The sequence below is a fragment of the Oncorhynchus tshawytscha genome, linkage group LG06, assembly GCF_018296145.1.
Source record: "Oncorhynchus tshawytscha isolate Ot180627B linkage group LG06, Otsh_v2.0, whole genome shotgun sequence".
NCBI lineage: Eukaryota > Metazoa > Chordata > Actinopteri > Salmoniformes > Salmonidae > Oncorhynchus > Oncorhynchus tshawytscha.
The window spans coordinates 15,272,812-15,286,687 of NC_056434.1; the positions used below are offsets into that span (position 1 = coordinate 15,272,812).

General features: G+C 39.9%; 2 protein-coding genes across 4 annotated transcripts; both read right to left on the reverse strand.

Moving 5' to 3' along the window:
* Positions 1-191: 191 nt before the first annotated feature.
* LOC112252096 (zinc transporter ZIP3) lies at positions 192-5,465 on the reverse strand. 2 transcript variants are annotated; one of them, XM_024423041.2, is made up of 3 exons: positions 5,371-5,465; positions 2,693-3,024; positions 192-2,292 (listed from the first exon to the last, which is right to left on the reverse strand). In XM_024423041.2, the coding sequence occupies exons 2-3, from the start codon at positions 2,900-2,902 to the stop codon at positions 1,555-1,557; spliced, it is 948 nt and encodes a 315-aa protein (XP_024278809.1). In that variant the 5' UTR covers positions 2,903-3,024; positions 5,371-5,465; the 3' UTR covers positions 192-1,554. The 2 variants fall into 2 exon arrangements, with proteins under 2 accessions (XP_024278809.1, XP_024278810.1); XM_024423042.2 differs by having other exon boundaries at positions 5,359-5,424.
* A 1,621-nt stretch (positions 5,466-7,086) lies between these two features.
* LOC112252098 (small glutamine-rich tetratricopeptide repeat-containing protein alpha) lies at positions 7,087-13,861 on the reverse strand. Of its 2 annotated transcripts, XM_024423044.2 has the most exons (12): positions 13,742-13,861; positions 12,974-13,122; positions 12,739-12,842; positions 12,564-12,654; positions 11,700-11,799; positions 11,458-11,562; positions 11,208-11,343; positions 11,062-11,124; positions 8,558-8,595; positions 8,196-8,396; positions 7,893-8,015; positions 7,087-7,747 (listed from the first exon to the last, which is right to left on the reverse strand). In XM_024423044.2, exons 1-11 carry the CDS (start codon positions 13,822-13,824, stop codon positions 7,904-7,906), a joined length of 1,182 nt encoding a protein of 393 aa, XP_024278812.1. In that variant the 5' UTR covers positions 13,825-13,861; the 3' UTR covers positions 7,087-7,747; positions 7,893-7,903. The 2 variants fall into 2 exon arrangements, with proteins under 2 accessions (XP_024278812.1, XP_024278813.1); XM_024423045.2 differs by lacking the exon at positions 7,087-7,747 and having other exon boundaries at positions 8,558-8,611.
* Between the last annotated feature and the right edge of the window lie 15 nt (positions 13,862-13,876).

A 13,876-nucleotide genomic window follows, 5' to 3' on the forward strand; every position in this document is an offset into this window, starting at 1 on the left:
CCAATTCTAGTCCTCAGGCAAAGACTTATCTGGCCAAGGAGTGGGTAAGGTTTGTCTTTAGTGCTAAAATCAATCGAATTCAAATTTCTGGAAACTTTTACTGACAAAACATGGTATAGTTTCAACAAAGGAAAATAAATTAATTGTCATAACATTGCAAACAGTTTTCCTTGAAGGATTACTATTTCATCTAACATAAAGTAGTTTATTAAACCATTACCATGTTGCAATACAAGTCATAACTTATGTGCATTTCCACTGCTCATTATATAAGGAAATCTGGTTGCCACTGAATAATTTAGCAGTACAATTTATTTTGGAATACAGCATTAAAATAGCAATTAATGTTTCCTTTTGTTTAAAGTCCCTAAAAGCACAAATTGACATGGACAAATTCAAACTGACCTAGCCTACTCTATGTTTATATAATCACAAGCATTTTGCTACACCCGCAATAACATCTGCTAAATATGTGTATGTGACCAACAACAATTGAATTGATCTTATGTAGATTTTAGAGAGTGCAGCAAGTTCTGAACTTGATAAATGTACCTTTATCTGTAGGCTTCCTTCAGTAAGTGGCTTCTGCAAAACAAGTTCTACACATTCACATTAGGAGAAAAAATACAAATTAAACAAACAAGGATACTCCTGGGCAGTATTTGAAATAGGAGTGTTTAGTTGAAAATGGCTAAATTACATCTAAGAAGCTGTATAAAATTATCTGTCATAGCGAACTGTGGTAAAGACACCTAACACATAATACAAACAAGAGCTCCAAGTCTGAAGGCTTCAGTCACAGGGATCCCATTATTTGCAAACAGCACAAATGTGACAACAATGTACAGTAGAGACCACATTGGTCTTCCCATCCTTCATGATCATTAAAACAAAATATAATAGACCTTCTACTACCCATAAAACCTGTACCTCATCATTTATAAAAAGATACATGGTTCTCAATGTGACTCCCTGTTAAAATGTATAATGTTTAAAATACAAAACAATGGAAAAGTAGACCATGGATTTCATCTCGGACGATAGATATCAGGACCATACAACAGGCTACTCAAAAGGTTTCCAGGGAACTGGTTCTTATATTTGATTAGGGATACAGTAGTTAACCTACTTATAACATAAAGTTGTATATCACTTCACTCATCTTGCAAAACGCCAATAAGATAACAGTGTCTTTACTTGAAATGCTATAGAGTATTTTTCCTGATATCTCTACATAAGATGTAATCATGTGTCTGGCAACACATGCAAAAGCATACTGTCAAAATGACTGACTTCACTATTGCTACTCAATGGCAGGAACATGGGAGTATTCCCTATGGCAGAAACTAAAACAGTAACCTAGCCTTACTTAGTAAGCAAACATGTCCCCGTGTAAATGCAAAGAAAAAAAAAACTATTAAACTTGATTTACTGTACCCCTTTATCAAAACAAAAAAAGTTTACTGTGGTAGTGCAGGTGTGCACACAATGTAAAGTGTGGCCAGTAAGATACTCATAGACATCTCAGTGCATTAAAAAGGCCTCTTCTGCCCATCACCACTTGATGAACATTAGGCCTGCTAGTACCCCATAGCCCAGTATGAGAAAGAGCACCTTTAGCAGTCTGTCATGTTTATCCTCCAGCTCCCGAGACAGGATCTCAAAGAAGGTGACAAAGAGGAAAGTACCAGCAGCCAGGCCTTGGAGCACCACAGAGGCAATACTGCCTGCCAGGTTCTGGGCACTATTGATGCCCATGCCCAGTCCGATGCCAATGGGTATCATGAGGCTGACCGTCACACCCAGTTTGATGGCATCCCTCATGGGCAAAGCAGCTTTGGCCACACTCACCCCCAGAGCCACGGCAGCCAGGGTCTCATGGATGCCCACCCCCAGGAAGAGGCTTCCCAGCTTGGCCCCGTCCTCCTGGAGGCCCAGGGCCAGCCCCTCGAACACAGAATGGGCAGAGAGAGCCAGGACCAGGCTGGCCAGCCGCAGAGGCCCAGCTCTGGCCAGCTCAGTGGGGCTGAGGTGTCCGTGGTGATGCCCATGGTGGTGGCCTACAGGGGAGCCCCGGGTGGGTGAAATGAATGGAGTGTCATACTCAGAGTCACTCCCAGCCTCGGAGACCCCTGCGTTAAAGGTCTCCAGATTGATGAAAGATGGCTTCTCCTTCTTGAAGGTGAGCACTGCCTGCTCCACAAAGACGGTGAGGAAGAAGCCCAGCATCATCATGGTCTCTGCCAGGGGGTAGTCTGTGGTTATATTCACCAGCTTTAGGACCTCATCCACCTAAAGAAAAGACACTCAATAAATTAACATCAGCATATAAACATTCTGCAACAGCAAAATGGTTGCGGTTTCGACAGATTGTCAGAATATAATTAAAAAGATCATCTTTTTAAAATTTGTATTTAAAATACATTTTACTCTGCAAAATACCATGTTTTCAAGACCTACACACACCGAAGAAACCTGTAAAGCCGAGACGTCTGTGTACGCTATCCCTGATGCAGTGAAAATAATTAAAAACATTGAATAATGAATAACATTGAATAATGTAAGCTTTACGCGACATCTTTTTGAGTACGAACTTCATTACACTTCTTTGTCTGAATTCATGGGTTTTACACATCAGCCAAGCTTCAGAGAGAGCCCCATGGTTCCCTTTTGATAAGACATGGCTACCTACCTTGTTTCTTACCGCTGGCAAAAGAGCATTGAAGCAAGTGGCCAGAAATACACCACCCCCAAAAGAATTGCAGAGTGCAAGAGCCTTCCTGTAGTTTTGGGCTTTTTCATAATCCACCTGCATCATTAGGCGCACTGGGACAAGAATCCCAGCCAACATGAGGGCAAATACTCCCAGAAGGCAAAGGACCTTGGCCACTACAAGCTCCATGATGTCCAGATATGGTATTGCTCAGTAATATGAGTGGCACATAACCCTCAAAGCCTCTTCTGCTCCTTTTCTCTGTCAGGTCACAGAGAGTCTCGTCATCCTGGTCCCAGAGACAATTCCAGCTGTGACATGAACAACAGATGAAAAAAGAAAAATGTCAAAGATGTGCAAACAAACTTTTATAGCTTTATTTGTCATGACAATCAGTCAGAAACTAGAACAGCTAGCTAGCTATCATTTAACTAAGCTAATATGGCCACTTTGTTGACTGGTTTGATTCAACATGATAACAGCTGTGATAGCTAGATGTGCAATCTTGAATGTTGCAAAGCGTAATTTAGAGCTGGGCAATATAGACAAAAATCCATTAAATAAATAAATATATGGGGGGGGGGGGCTTGCCTGTTCTGCATGTTATTTTGGAATTATTACGTGTCACATATATGTTTGCAAACAACGTTAAAAAAAAGTTAATAAAGCCACATACAAAACAGGCAGCTCCAAAATGCAGGTGTTTCAGCCTAACTCAGCGCTGTTTGTGCTGGGGCAGGCCAGCAGAAAATAGGAGCATTGCACCGTGATTGGCTCAGTGTTCTGTCAACCATGCGGACACTACTTAACCCACCTTTAGTAAGGGTAGATATAAAAAATGTGAGCCCATTGGGTTCAGCAATAGACTTAGATTAGAAGTGCCCTTCCAAGAAGGTCATTGGCCACAGATAAAATGATGTCAAATCACATTTCTACACTAGCTTTGATTGGACTGATCATGTCAACATTTTACTTTCAAAAGCTTAGCTTGCAGTCATCATAAATCAAGTAGACAACCTACTGGCAAATCCTTTTTAATCTTTGTCATATGAAGAGAAATAATGAGAAATTATAGATAAAACATATTGGTGCTCATCAGCCATTGCAAATTCAACAATGAGTTGTTTGGAAGGAATCGGTGACAGTGGCAAACCGCAAGCATTGCAACTGGGAAGTCAGACTGGGAAAATACGCTTTGTCATCCGACTCAGAATTGTAAATCTCTCTTCCTTCGATGACAAAATTTGCAAGCGAAGGACTGCCGCACACAAGGTGAGTCCAAAAATGTCTTATATGCTGCTGCATAAATTATGTAATATGCCAGGGAGATATGGGGTTCGCCCCACCAAAATGTACATGCTAAAATTGCCAATGCGCCTATACTAGTACTTCAATTTCTGAGCTCCAAATTAAAGTTCAAGTAGGCTACTTCAAGCCCCTTGTAGGCCTATTGTTTAAAATTTAAGGTGTAACATGGAAACCAAAATGTATTTCATTACCAAATCATGCGGTGAAGAAGCCCACTGGGCTGTCATTAGACCCAGAAAAAATAATAAGAATAGTGTGGGGTGTTGCACAATAGTCTATTTTACACAATTGCGCACAATAGACCCCGTGTCCAATCTGAAGCACGAAAACATGAACTCATTACCTTGATGCCCTCTCTGTTAAATCTAACGCTGTAAGTCACATGATCAAAATCAATTCCCTAGTGGTATTAGATTCAATGGGGATCCAGGCACAGCTGTCTTCATCAGCTTAATGAATAAACCAATATATTCTGGACATTCCTCGCGAATACCTTCTTTCAAGCACTTAGGCTGTGTCTGCTGGTGCATCGTATGCACCATCACAACAGCTGTTCGTCACTTGACTGTCATTTAGAAAATTCCTTCCTGGATCAAATGATGACGTGTAAAATAGGATAGACTATTACCGCGTAATTAAACAACTTGACACCAAATGCACATCTGACAAGTATTATGCTAAATTGTTGAAGAACCATGTTAATGACAGTAAGGATTTGGGTTAAGTATCAAGGTAAAGTGACTTTCGGTTAGAAGCATTCGATTTTACAATCACATGAAATATTTCAGCGATCTCTATACAAAAAAACAGTCCGACAGCTAGATCCAGGATTCTTACAGGGTTCAAGTTGAATGTCTAATTTAACTGATTCATGCTTAATATTTGATACAACTACAATTTACACTGCCGTAAATGCAAGGACAGAAAAGTAATGTTTTTAAGACACCAACCATGACAATGGGTTAAACGTCGGTTTTAAAACAACTCGTGAATATTATTGAATATAACGTTATATAGCTATGTTCCCCCTCATATCTTAATGTAATGACATGAAAATAATAAGCAGATTATCAATGATTTAGCAACAGCTGTAACAAAGTTGTCCAGCGCACTGGTAACGTTACCCTAGTTTATGAGAAGACCCTTATAGCTATTCTAGCCAAACTAGCACGCAACATAACGTTGGCAAATTATCGGGTCGACCAGTTCACAAAACAAAGCTTTAAGTGGGTGCTAGTTATCATTAATATTCATTTGCGTCACGTTGCAAGCTTTCCCAGCAGCTGAAACGTACATAATAATTTCTATCGTGCTTTTTGACGAGAAATATTTAATACCTCTACACTGACCTTTCACAGCTTTTTCCCCCCGTAACACTTCCTGTTCACATGACGAAAACGTTTCTGATTGGTGGAGATGCTTTCAAGACAACTGGCTAGAAGGGATATCGATTTTGTAAACGATACGTCATAGTCCCGTCTGCAGAAGTATTTTACTATCCTCTTGTATACAATCTGAACCATTAGAAACAGAAGACAAGGACAACATTTGTTGTAAACCAAATTGATAAAGCGTCTGGACAGAAAGGAGTGATATTAGTCTAGGTCGTTAGTAAACTAGCTAACTCTGATGACTAACATTAGATAGATACAATAAGTAGACAGACGTGTGTGTTAATCGATGTTAGATCATCCATCAAGTTAACAATAAAAATGAACTGCTATTCTAACTTGTCATTTGTTTAACTTCTCATTTCTCGCATCGTGAAAACTTGCAATAGAGTATGTGTTAAAGGGAAAACAGAAGAGAACCACAAGATGCAGGACTTCTTGTTCCTCCAATATTTAAGAAAACAAATGGATACAAGGCTTTCTCCTACAAAGCTCCTCTTATGTGAGACTCAGGCTTGATTTCAGTCTTGTAAATTACATTACGTAGCTAAGCCTTGGACAAATAATCCTGGTCTGTGCGGCCCATATGGGCAGAAGCCTCTCCTGTTTCTGTCACGTAAGGCAGTTTGATATACTAGTAGCCTCTACCTCCGGGACAGGACGCTAGTTCCCTAATGCTGAGAGCCAAGCAAAGGCATCAGGTCCCAAGGTACTGGACTGATGAACCATCCTTGCGGTCTCTGCTTGGTCAACTCCCCAATCTCAACTGGGATTCCATACCACTTACTATTACAGGGGGCTGAGTCCCTGGCTTGTTGCACTCAGGGTTGGCGTTGGACGGCGCCAGTCTCTCGATACCCTTGTGTTTATGCTGCAATAGGGGCCACGGTCAGCTCGTCTCATCTGGTATACCCCTAGCATGCTTGTACCCAAGCTAAATATTGTATATTCTAACTCCTAGCATACTTGTACCCAAGCTAAATATTGTATATTCCAACTCACCCTCTTCCATCCTCTCCAAACCAGCCCATACTGTAGACAAGTCCAGATTTTTTTTCTACAGTACATTAAAAAAAAAAAAAATTCCATTCTACAATATGGCCTGACAAAGAACTCTCAAAATCCTGTTGTATTTGGGGTGTTTTTTTTAATGGAGAGCAATGAGGGTCGAATTTGAACAAAAAAATTAATAAATGGCCCCCCCCTCCAACCACCTATTGTCAGTGCGGAGAGACATGCATCTTGATAGTACATCCATAATCTTTAGTTGTATAAAGACTCCAAGTTTCCGACTTGGAATTCCGAGTTGGATGACCATTGAAAACGCTTTTCCCAGCAAAGGCTCGTTATTTTACTGAAGTTCCCAGTTGTTTTGAACACACTGAAGTTGGAAATGTACGAGTTTTGAGCACAGCAAAAGCTTGCAATGAGCTAAGTGATGCAGTTTCGATGAAAGGGCTTTTGTAAACAGAGGTCTCCAGATGACTGAGGTTTCTCTACTGTAAATTAAAATCTAAACTCCTGAGTTTAGTTTTGTAAAAATGCATCAATATCAATGCAATCAAGTCAAAACTTTAATTCATGAATATATTTTCTAAATGGAATTTAATTTAATTTCAATTAATTTCCTAAATTGAAACACATGGGTTTAAAAATCAAGCAAACATGTTAGGGTAATTTATTAGTATGATTTAATCAAAGATTGTGAACAAAAACAGACAGCCACCCACGTTAGAAAAAACCCAAACAGTGTAACACTGACATTCGCATTATAAAATAACAAAAAACAGTGTATCATGCTTAAACAACTCCTGGATTATGGAGGACACCAATAGGTCCTATTTGATATGCTAATTTGAAATTCCCATAATATTGACAGTACTCTAGATACCATCCCTGCCAACCAGTATTTCGGTGTACAAATAGATGCTTCTCAAATTTATATGACTGCTAAACTGTAATATAATCTCAAGGTGTTTCTGTGTACCTGAAATGATAAAGCTCAAGTGATGCAGCTGCATGTAGTTCACGGGGGGTGTTCAGTTCCGACAACAGTTCACTGGCAAGGAATAGTAACATTAAACAGCTAAACCAAGAGCTAAACTGGTGTGACATTGCAGACACTTCAGACTAGATATCTGTTGACAGCAGGTTTATCAAATTTCATCATTCCCGCAAGGTTTTGCTGATCAGTTTCCTTAAAAACAGGGGGGGGGCACACATGCAACAATTACTCAGTGATGAAAAGCTTTTTGTCCATAGAGTTGGGAGATAATACAAATCATACATAGAAAGAAAAAAATACATGTCTTTACTTCTCCACACAAATCTTCCTCTGTCAGAAAAGGGAGAGCAGACAATTTTATGATTAGCTCTACATGTGAGCTTTGTAAAGGGGAATAAAGAAGACATTGCAAAAACCCAGTACAAATCTACAATACATGGACCAACCCATAACCATTTCAAAATGTTCATCTTACCCGTCTGAGGGTCAAGGTTGTTCTTCGTTGCTACCACTAGGTGTCCGGCTGTGAATTTGACTCCTCAGCTGTTCAATTAGCTCTGGGTTCTGCTGTTGCATTTGCTGCGCAAATTGTTGGCCCCTAAAATGGACATGGACACAGCGAGGTGATGGAATGGCAGTTACCAAGTACAAGTCACAAAAACAATGCATTTTATTTATACTCACATTAAAATGTTATCATGTCTTTATCACTGATGCTACGGGTATAATATACAAGTAATATTTGGCACAGAGTGAGTAGAGCTGGTGGTAGACTTACGCTTGGATGAGACCAGAGATGTCACCTGGACCAGCTCCCACTACTCCAACTCCTGCTGCCGGTCCAGCTCCTAACCCTGGTCCAGCTCCTAATGGTCCGGCTCCTAACCCTGGTCCGGCTCCTAACCCTGACCCTGCTCCTAACCCAGGCACTGCTGGAGCTCCCATTGGCCCATAAGCCCCTGACATCATCCCCGACATCCTGTACAATACAGACAAGAAAGGTGGTCTACATGCATTTACTTTAAAAGCGCCCTACATTTCACAACTAATTGTGGAATCTCAGAGTGAATTTACAAAGTCCTTGTGCTACATCTAAAAAAATAAAAAATGTATTTGATAGACAATTAATGGATAACTTACATTTGCTGTACTTGTGGGTTGTTCATCAAACCGGACGCCTAGGACAAAGCAGCCCTAACAATGTCAATATGATTTCTAATTCAGTAAACCTTCTCTACATATGCTGCATTCATGACATCTCATAAATATGACTGGGGGGAATCCAGTTGAACGCCTCTCCAACTAGTGGGAAACTCATTAAAAACATGTTTTTAGAAATTTCTAAAATGTTATTGAAAATGAAATATCTAATTGACATTAGTATTCACACCCCTGAGTCAATACTTTGTAAAAGCACCTTTGACAGTGAATACAGCAGAGAGTCTTTCTGGGTAAAGAGCTTTCCACACCTGGATTGTGCAACTTTTGCCTATCATTCTTTACAAAAATTCGGGCTCTGTCAAATTGGTTGTTGATCATTGCTAGACAACCATTTTCAGGTCTTGCCATAGATTTAAGTTAAAACTTTAACCCGACCACTCAGGAGCATTCACCGTCTTCTTGATAAGCAACTCCAGTGTAGATTTGACCTTGCATTTTAAGGTTATTGTCCTGCTGAAAGGCAAATTAATCCCCCAGTGTCTGGTGGATAGCAGAATGAACCATGATTACAAGCACACCCATAACATGATGCAGCCATATCAAATCAAGCCACCACTATGCTTGAAAATATGGAGTTGTACTCAGTAATGTGTTGTATTGGATTTGCCCCCAACATAACACTTTGTATTCAGGATAAAAAAGCAAATTGCTTTATCACATTTATTGCAGCATTACTTTAGTGCCTTGTTACAAACAGGATGCATGTTTCTGTACAGGCTTCCTTCTTTTCACTCTGTCATTTAGGTTAGTATTGTGGAGTAACTACAATGTTGATCCATCCTCAGTTCTACCACTGCCATTGAACTCTAACTGTTTTAAAGTAACCATTGGCCTCATGGTGAAATCTGAGCAGTTTCCTTCCTCTCTGAAAACTGAGTTAGGAAGGACGACCATATCTTTGTAGTGACTGGGTGTAGTGATACAACATCCAATGTGTATTTAATAACTTCACCATGCTCAGATATTTAATGTTTGCTTTTTACCCATCTATAAATTTGTGGTTGAATCAGTGTTTCAAATTCGCTGCTTGACTGAGGGACCTTACAGATAATTGTATGTGTGTGGTACAGAGATACGGTAGTCATTCAAAAATCATGTTAAACACTATTGCACAGTGAGTCCATGCAACTTGTTAAACAAATGTTTACCCCTGAGCTTATTTAGTCTTGCCATAACATAGGGGCTAAATACTTTCTTTCAAGACATTTCAGCTTTTCATTTTTAATTAATTTGTACAAATTTAAATGAAAAATGCTATTCCACTCTGACAAAAAAGGGTATTGTGCATAGATCAGTGACAAGATAAATCGCAATCTAATCCATTTTACATTCTGGCTGTAACAAAATGTAGAAAAAGTTGAGGGGTGTGAATAATTTCTGAAGGCACTTGATATGGCTTTTAAACACTATAAATTGTTTACAAGCATGATGGCTGTACTTTTTGTTTATGGATGACGCAGCTTGTTTGAAAATAAAAGAGAGCCGCACACTCTAGGAGCTCAGATGCAAAAATGTAATACCAACGTTTCGACAGCCAAGCTGTCTTCATCAGGGTATAATCAAACACTGCGGGATGACTCGTTTATATAGTGTCAAAAGACACAGGTGTCTGTAATCATGGCCAGGAGTATAAATATTAAAATGTCATACAAAAAAAAAACAGCATACAAACAAATGGATAGCATACAATCATAGATTAATTTGACTATACAAGTTTAATTGTTTTTTGTATGACATTTTAATATTTGATTATTAACTAATGATATTAGGCCACTCCTGGCCATGATTACAGACACCTGTGTCTTTTGACACTATATAAAACAAGTCATCCCACAGTGTTTGTGATTACACCCTGATGAAGACAGCTTGGCTGTTGAAACGTTGGCATTACATTTTTGCATCTGAGCTCCTAGAGTGTGCGGCTCTCTTTTATTTTCAAGTTTCTACTCCGCTAGCCAGCACCTCGTCTTAATAGGTGTGCGTTTCTTTTTCTTCTAGATCATGACGCAGCTTGTTTGCCATTAGCCAATTAATGTTCTTGTCATTCCTAGTATTTTCCATTTGAAAAAGGCCCGTTTTAGTTAAAGGTGCACTACGCAGAAATCGCGCCGCCATTTTATGGGTGTTTGCCTAATTTCAGTTTGTGACAAAACAAGCTAGTGTAGAGAATCATTGTACCATCTAAACTGCTGTGAAATACATACTTCCCATAAACAAAAATATTGTATTTTGAGCTTGTGTACAAAACCTGAAAGATGCAAAATTGAAATGTAAGAATGGGAAGCACAGAAATAGCACACAACATATCTACTGCTTCTTAGACTTGCTTTCAAAGACAATGACAGATCTATAACTCCTATTTCTATGTGTATTTGGTCAGGTCACCCAAAAAGTTAAACATTCTCAGCTGTCACGGAACTCACCATGTTCATGAAACCAGGGTTACTGAGCAAACCAGCCAGATCAACTCCTCCCATTCCTCCTGTCTGAAGAAAAAATAACATGATCAACAATGATATATTACAACTGATATGTATTCTCCATTGTGGTTGAGATGTTACCAACTTACTGGGCTTGGAGTCTCCATTTTCTGCTCTGCTATTTTCAGGTTGGATCTGTAGGTGTCGTTCTCTGGGTCCAACTCTAGGGCTTTCTTGTAATAACCTACAGCTTCTGTGTGTTTGTTTAAACTGGCTAGAGCCAACCTGGAAGCATGGGACGTTTGAAGTCAATGTATGTTCACAATCATCAGTCAATAACAAAGCAGCAGCACACTAGCCCATGTCCACGGTAATATTGAACGCTAGTGTCTAACCTACCCCATTCTTCCATATGCTTTGCTGTAGTTTGGGTCAATCCCAATGGCAAGTTCACAGTCCTGAACTGCTCCAGCGTAGTTGCCTAGTTTGCTGTATGCAGCAGCCCTAGCAAAAACAATTCCATTTATTGCTTGACTAAAGCTGCATACATGAGTGAAAATCGTCAAAATGTGCATTTGGACATACACAATGTGTGACTATTTGTCAGTGTCCTCCAAGTTCAGGAGTTTGTTGGTCAATACCTGTTGCAGTAGTAGACTGCATTCCGGGGGTTTATGGCAATAGCCTTTGAGTAGAATTCCACAGCTGCCCCAAATTTCTCAACCTTCATTTGATCATTGCCTGCCATAAAGAAAATACAAATATTATAGGCCTACAAACAGCTCTTTAGATTTGAAGAGAGCTAAGTACACGTCATGGGAACTTTAGAGAGAGCGCAACGTTCAGTGTGGTATGTGGATCTGTTCACATCAGGGGAACTGAGCAGGATTAAATTACTTTGATTGAACTTCACATTTCCATGTGTTGTGTTAACATTCAATAGCATCTTTGCATCACATGATTATGCTTAGCATTGAAGTCAGATGGAAGGACACATATGGTAAACACATGATTCTGCCAGTGTGTTTGTACTAAGTTGAGGATGTTAGACTCAAATGTTCATATCTGTTGATAATATTAGAGTCAGACTGCTAAAGGTATAAGGACAGGGATTGTTTCCGTTTTTTCCCCCTGATGTTGTGAGATTCTTTCTGGTGTTGTGACAGAACACTGGAGCTGTGAAATAAGGATATCAGGGCCGGCTTAGAGAAAGCAGTTGTAGCACTAGAGCACGCATGGGAGAAATGAATTGCAGCAGTATAGCCATTAGCATGGATGATTATGAGTACACAATGCATGGAATGTCAAGGCATAAGTGCACATTTTCATACAATCTTATTTTAAAGAACATAGTACTTTCCTTGTCTATTAATGTTCCATAATGTCATGTTTTAGGTGGACCCCAGGAAGAATAGCTGCTGCTTTAGCTAATGGGGATCCTAATAAAATACTAAAGCTGATCGTGAAGACTGAGTAATGCACAAACTATTATGGGGAGGTCCTACCGTCAGTTTTGAGTCTCTCTGCCTCTGCTACTTCCTCCCCAGTAGGGGAATCTGTGGCTGTGTTTATTTTCACCTGGGAGGTTTCGGGATGCTGCAACAGACAGTCAACACATCTGAGACAAAGGCCAATTGGCCACAATCACCTTCATTTTAAGTGGATGTCTTTTGAGTCTACCTTCTGTGTCGCAGAGGCAAAAATCTCTGGTAATGTTTGAGTGACAGATAGGGTCTGGTCATCGGTCGAGACCTCGAAGGCAGTCTCTAGGCATTGGACTGCAACTGGAAAATAATCAGATGTTTAGGAATGGCAATGACACTAACTGGACACAGTTGAGTCCCTGGCCATCGTCCAACGTAGGCTGAGAACCCATCTCCTCAGACTGACTCTTGGCTTCCTTACTCCAACTTACCTTCTAAACTTTCCTGAGCATCTGACGATAGACTTCCAGAGCCCAGTTGATCATGAAGAAACTGAATGATGGAGATGGCAAGACGCTTTGTGTCTGTCATTTTGGATTGAGGTCCAAACCTCTCAGTAGAATGTGTATTGCGAGGGACCCTGAAGAAGAAAGTTAATGAGATGTATGTATAAAAAAAAAAACATCCACTGTAAATAACTGGCAACTGATTGGGATGAATTGTCTCTTACATTTCTATTATAGCTACATAACAAAAGAGCCTATACGTTACCATCTGTTTCGATAGCGGACTTAAATTCAACGTGGAGTTTAGTCCGCTAGTGACTAGATTGTTGTTAGTCTAGGATTAAGAAACGAAACTAACATGCTAACAATCAGGCTAGTTTACTTGGCAGGTGACGTTGCTAACTAGACTGTTCTAGTAAGTTGCTTACGGTCGGCTGCTAGCTAATACGGCTAACACAGCTAGCCTGCCATGTGAAAGCACTCGGTGTATTGCCACATAAACAGACAAGCTAATTTTGTTTACGTGTAGGGAGTTGTTTAAACTTACGTGGATAGCTTAACTAGAGCTAACTAGTATCTTGATTGTAGCTATCTAGCTTAGCATTACTGACATGACGGCAATAACATGGCTTTCTGAGCACTTTACCCCGATTTTCTCAACTGACAGATAGCTATGTGGTTTAAAGAACGTTCAGCTATGCCACACAATATAACATATATACAAATGTGTAAACTAGCAATAATTACTCTTACCAGTTGCCTTTTGCTTCAGACGTTCCTTGCAGTAACGTTAGCTGGTGGTGATGGGGGAAAAAATGTGTTGATTTTCGTCGCATGTGTGACGCGTCATATCTGCGTTGGCTGAAGCATGCGTCCTTACGTCAGTGT

What these genes read in the sequence shown, in the direction of transcription:
- LOC112252096 (XM_024423041.2), bottom strand. Translation starts at nt 2,902, where the DNA reads ATGGAGCTTGTAGTGGCCAAGGTCCTTTGCCTTCTGGGAGTATTTGCC. An exon ending in TGCCAGCGGTAAGAAACAAG is followed by an intron (nt 2,293 to 2,692) that starts GTAGGTAGCCAT and finishes TCTTTTCTTTAG; the next exon opens with GTGGATGAGGTCCTAAAGCT.
- LOC112252098 (XM_024423044.2), bottom strand. Translation starts at nt 13,824, where the DNA reads ATGCGACGAAAATCAACACATTTTTTCCCCCATCACCACCAGCTAACG. An exon ending in TCTGAAGCAAAAGGCAACTG is followed by an intron (nt 13,123 to 13,741) that starts GTAAGAGTAATT and finishes TTTCTTCTTCAG; the next exon opens with GGTCCCTCGCAATACACATT. An exon ending in AAAGCATATGGAAGAATGGG is followed by an intron (nt 11,344 to 11,457) that starts GTAGGTTAGACA and finishes CCATGCTTCCAG; the next exon opens with GTTGGCTCTAGCCAGTTTAA.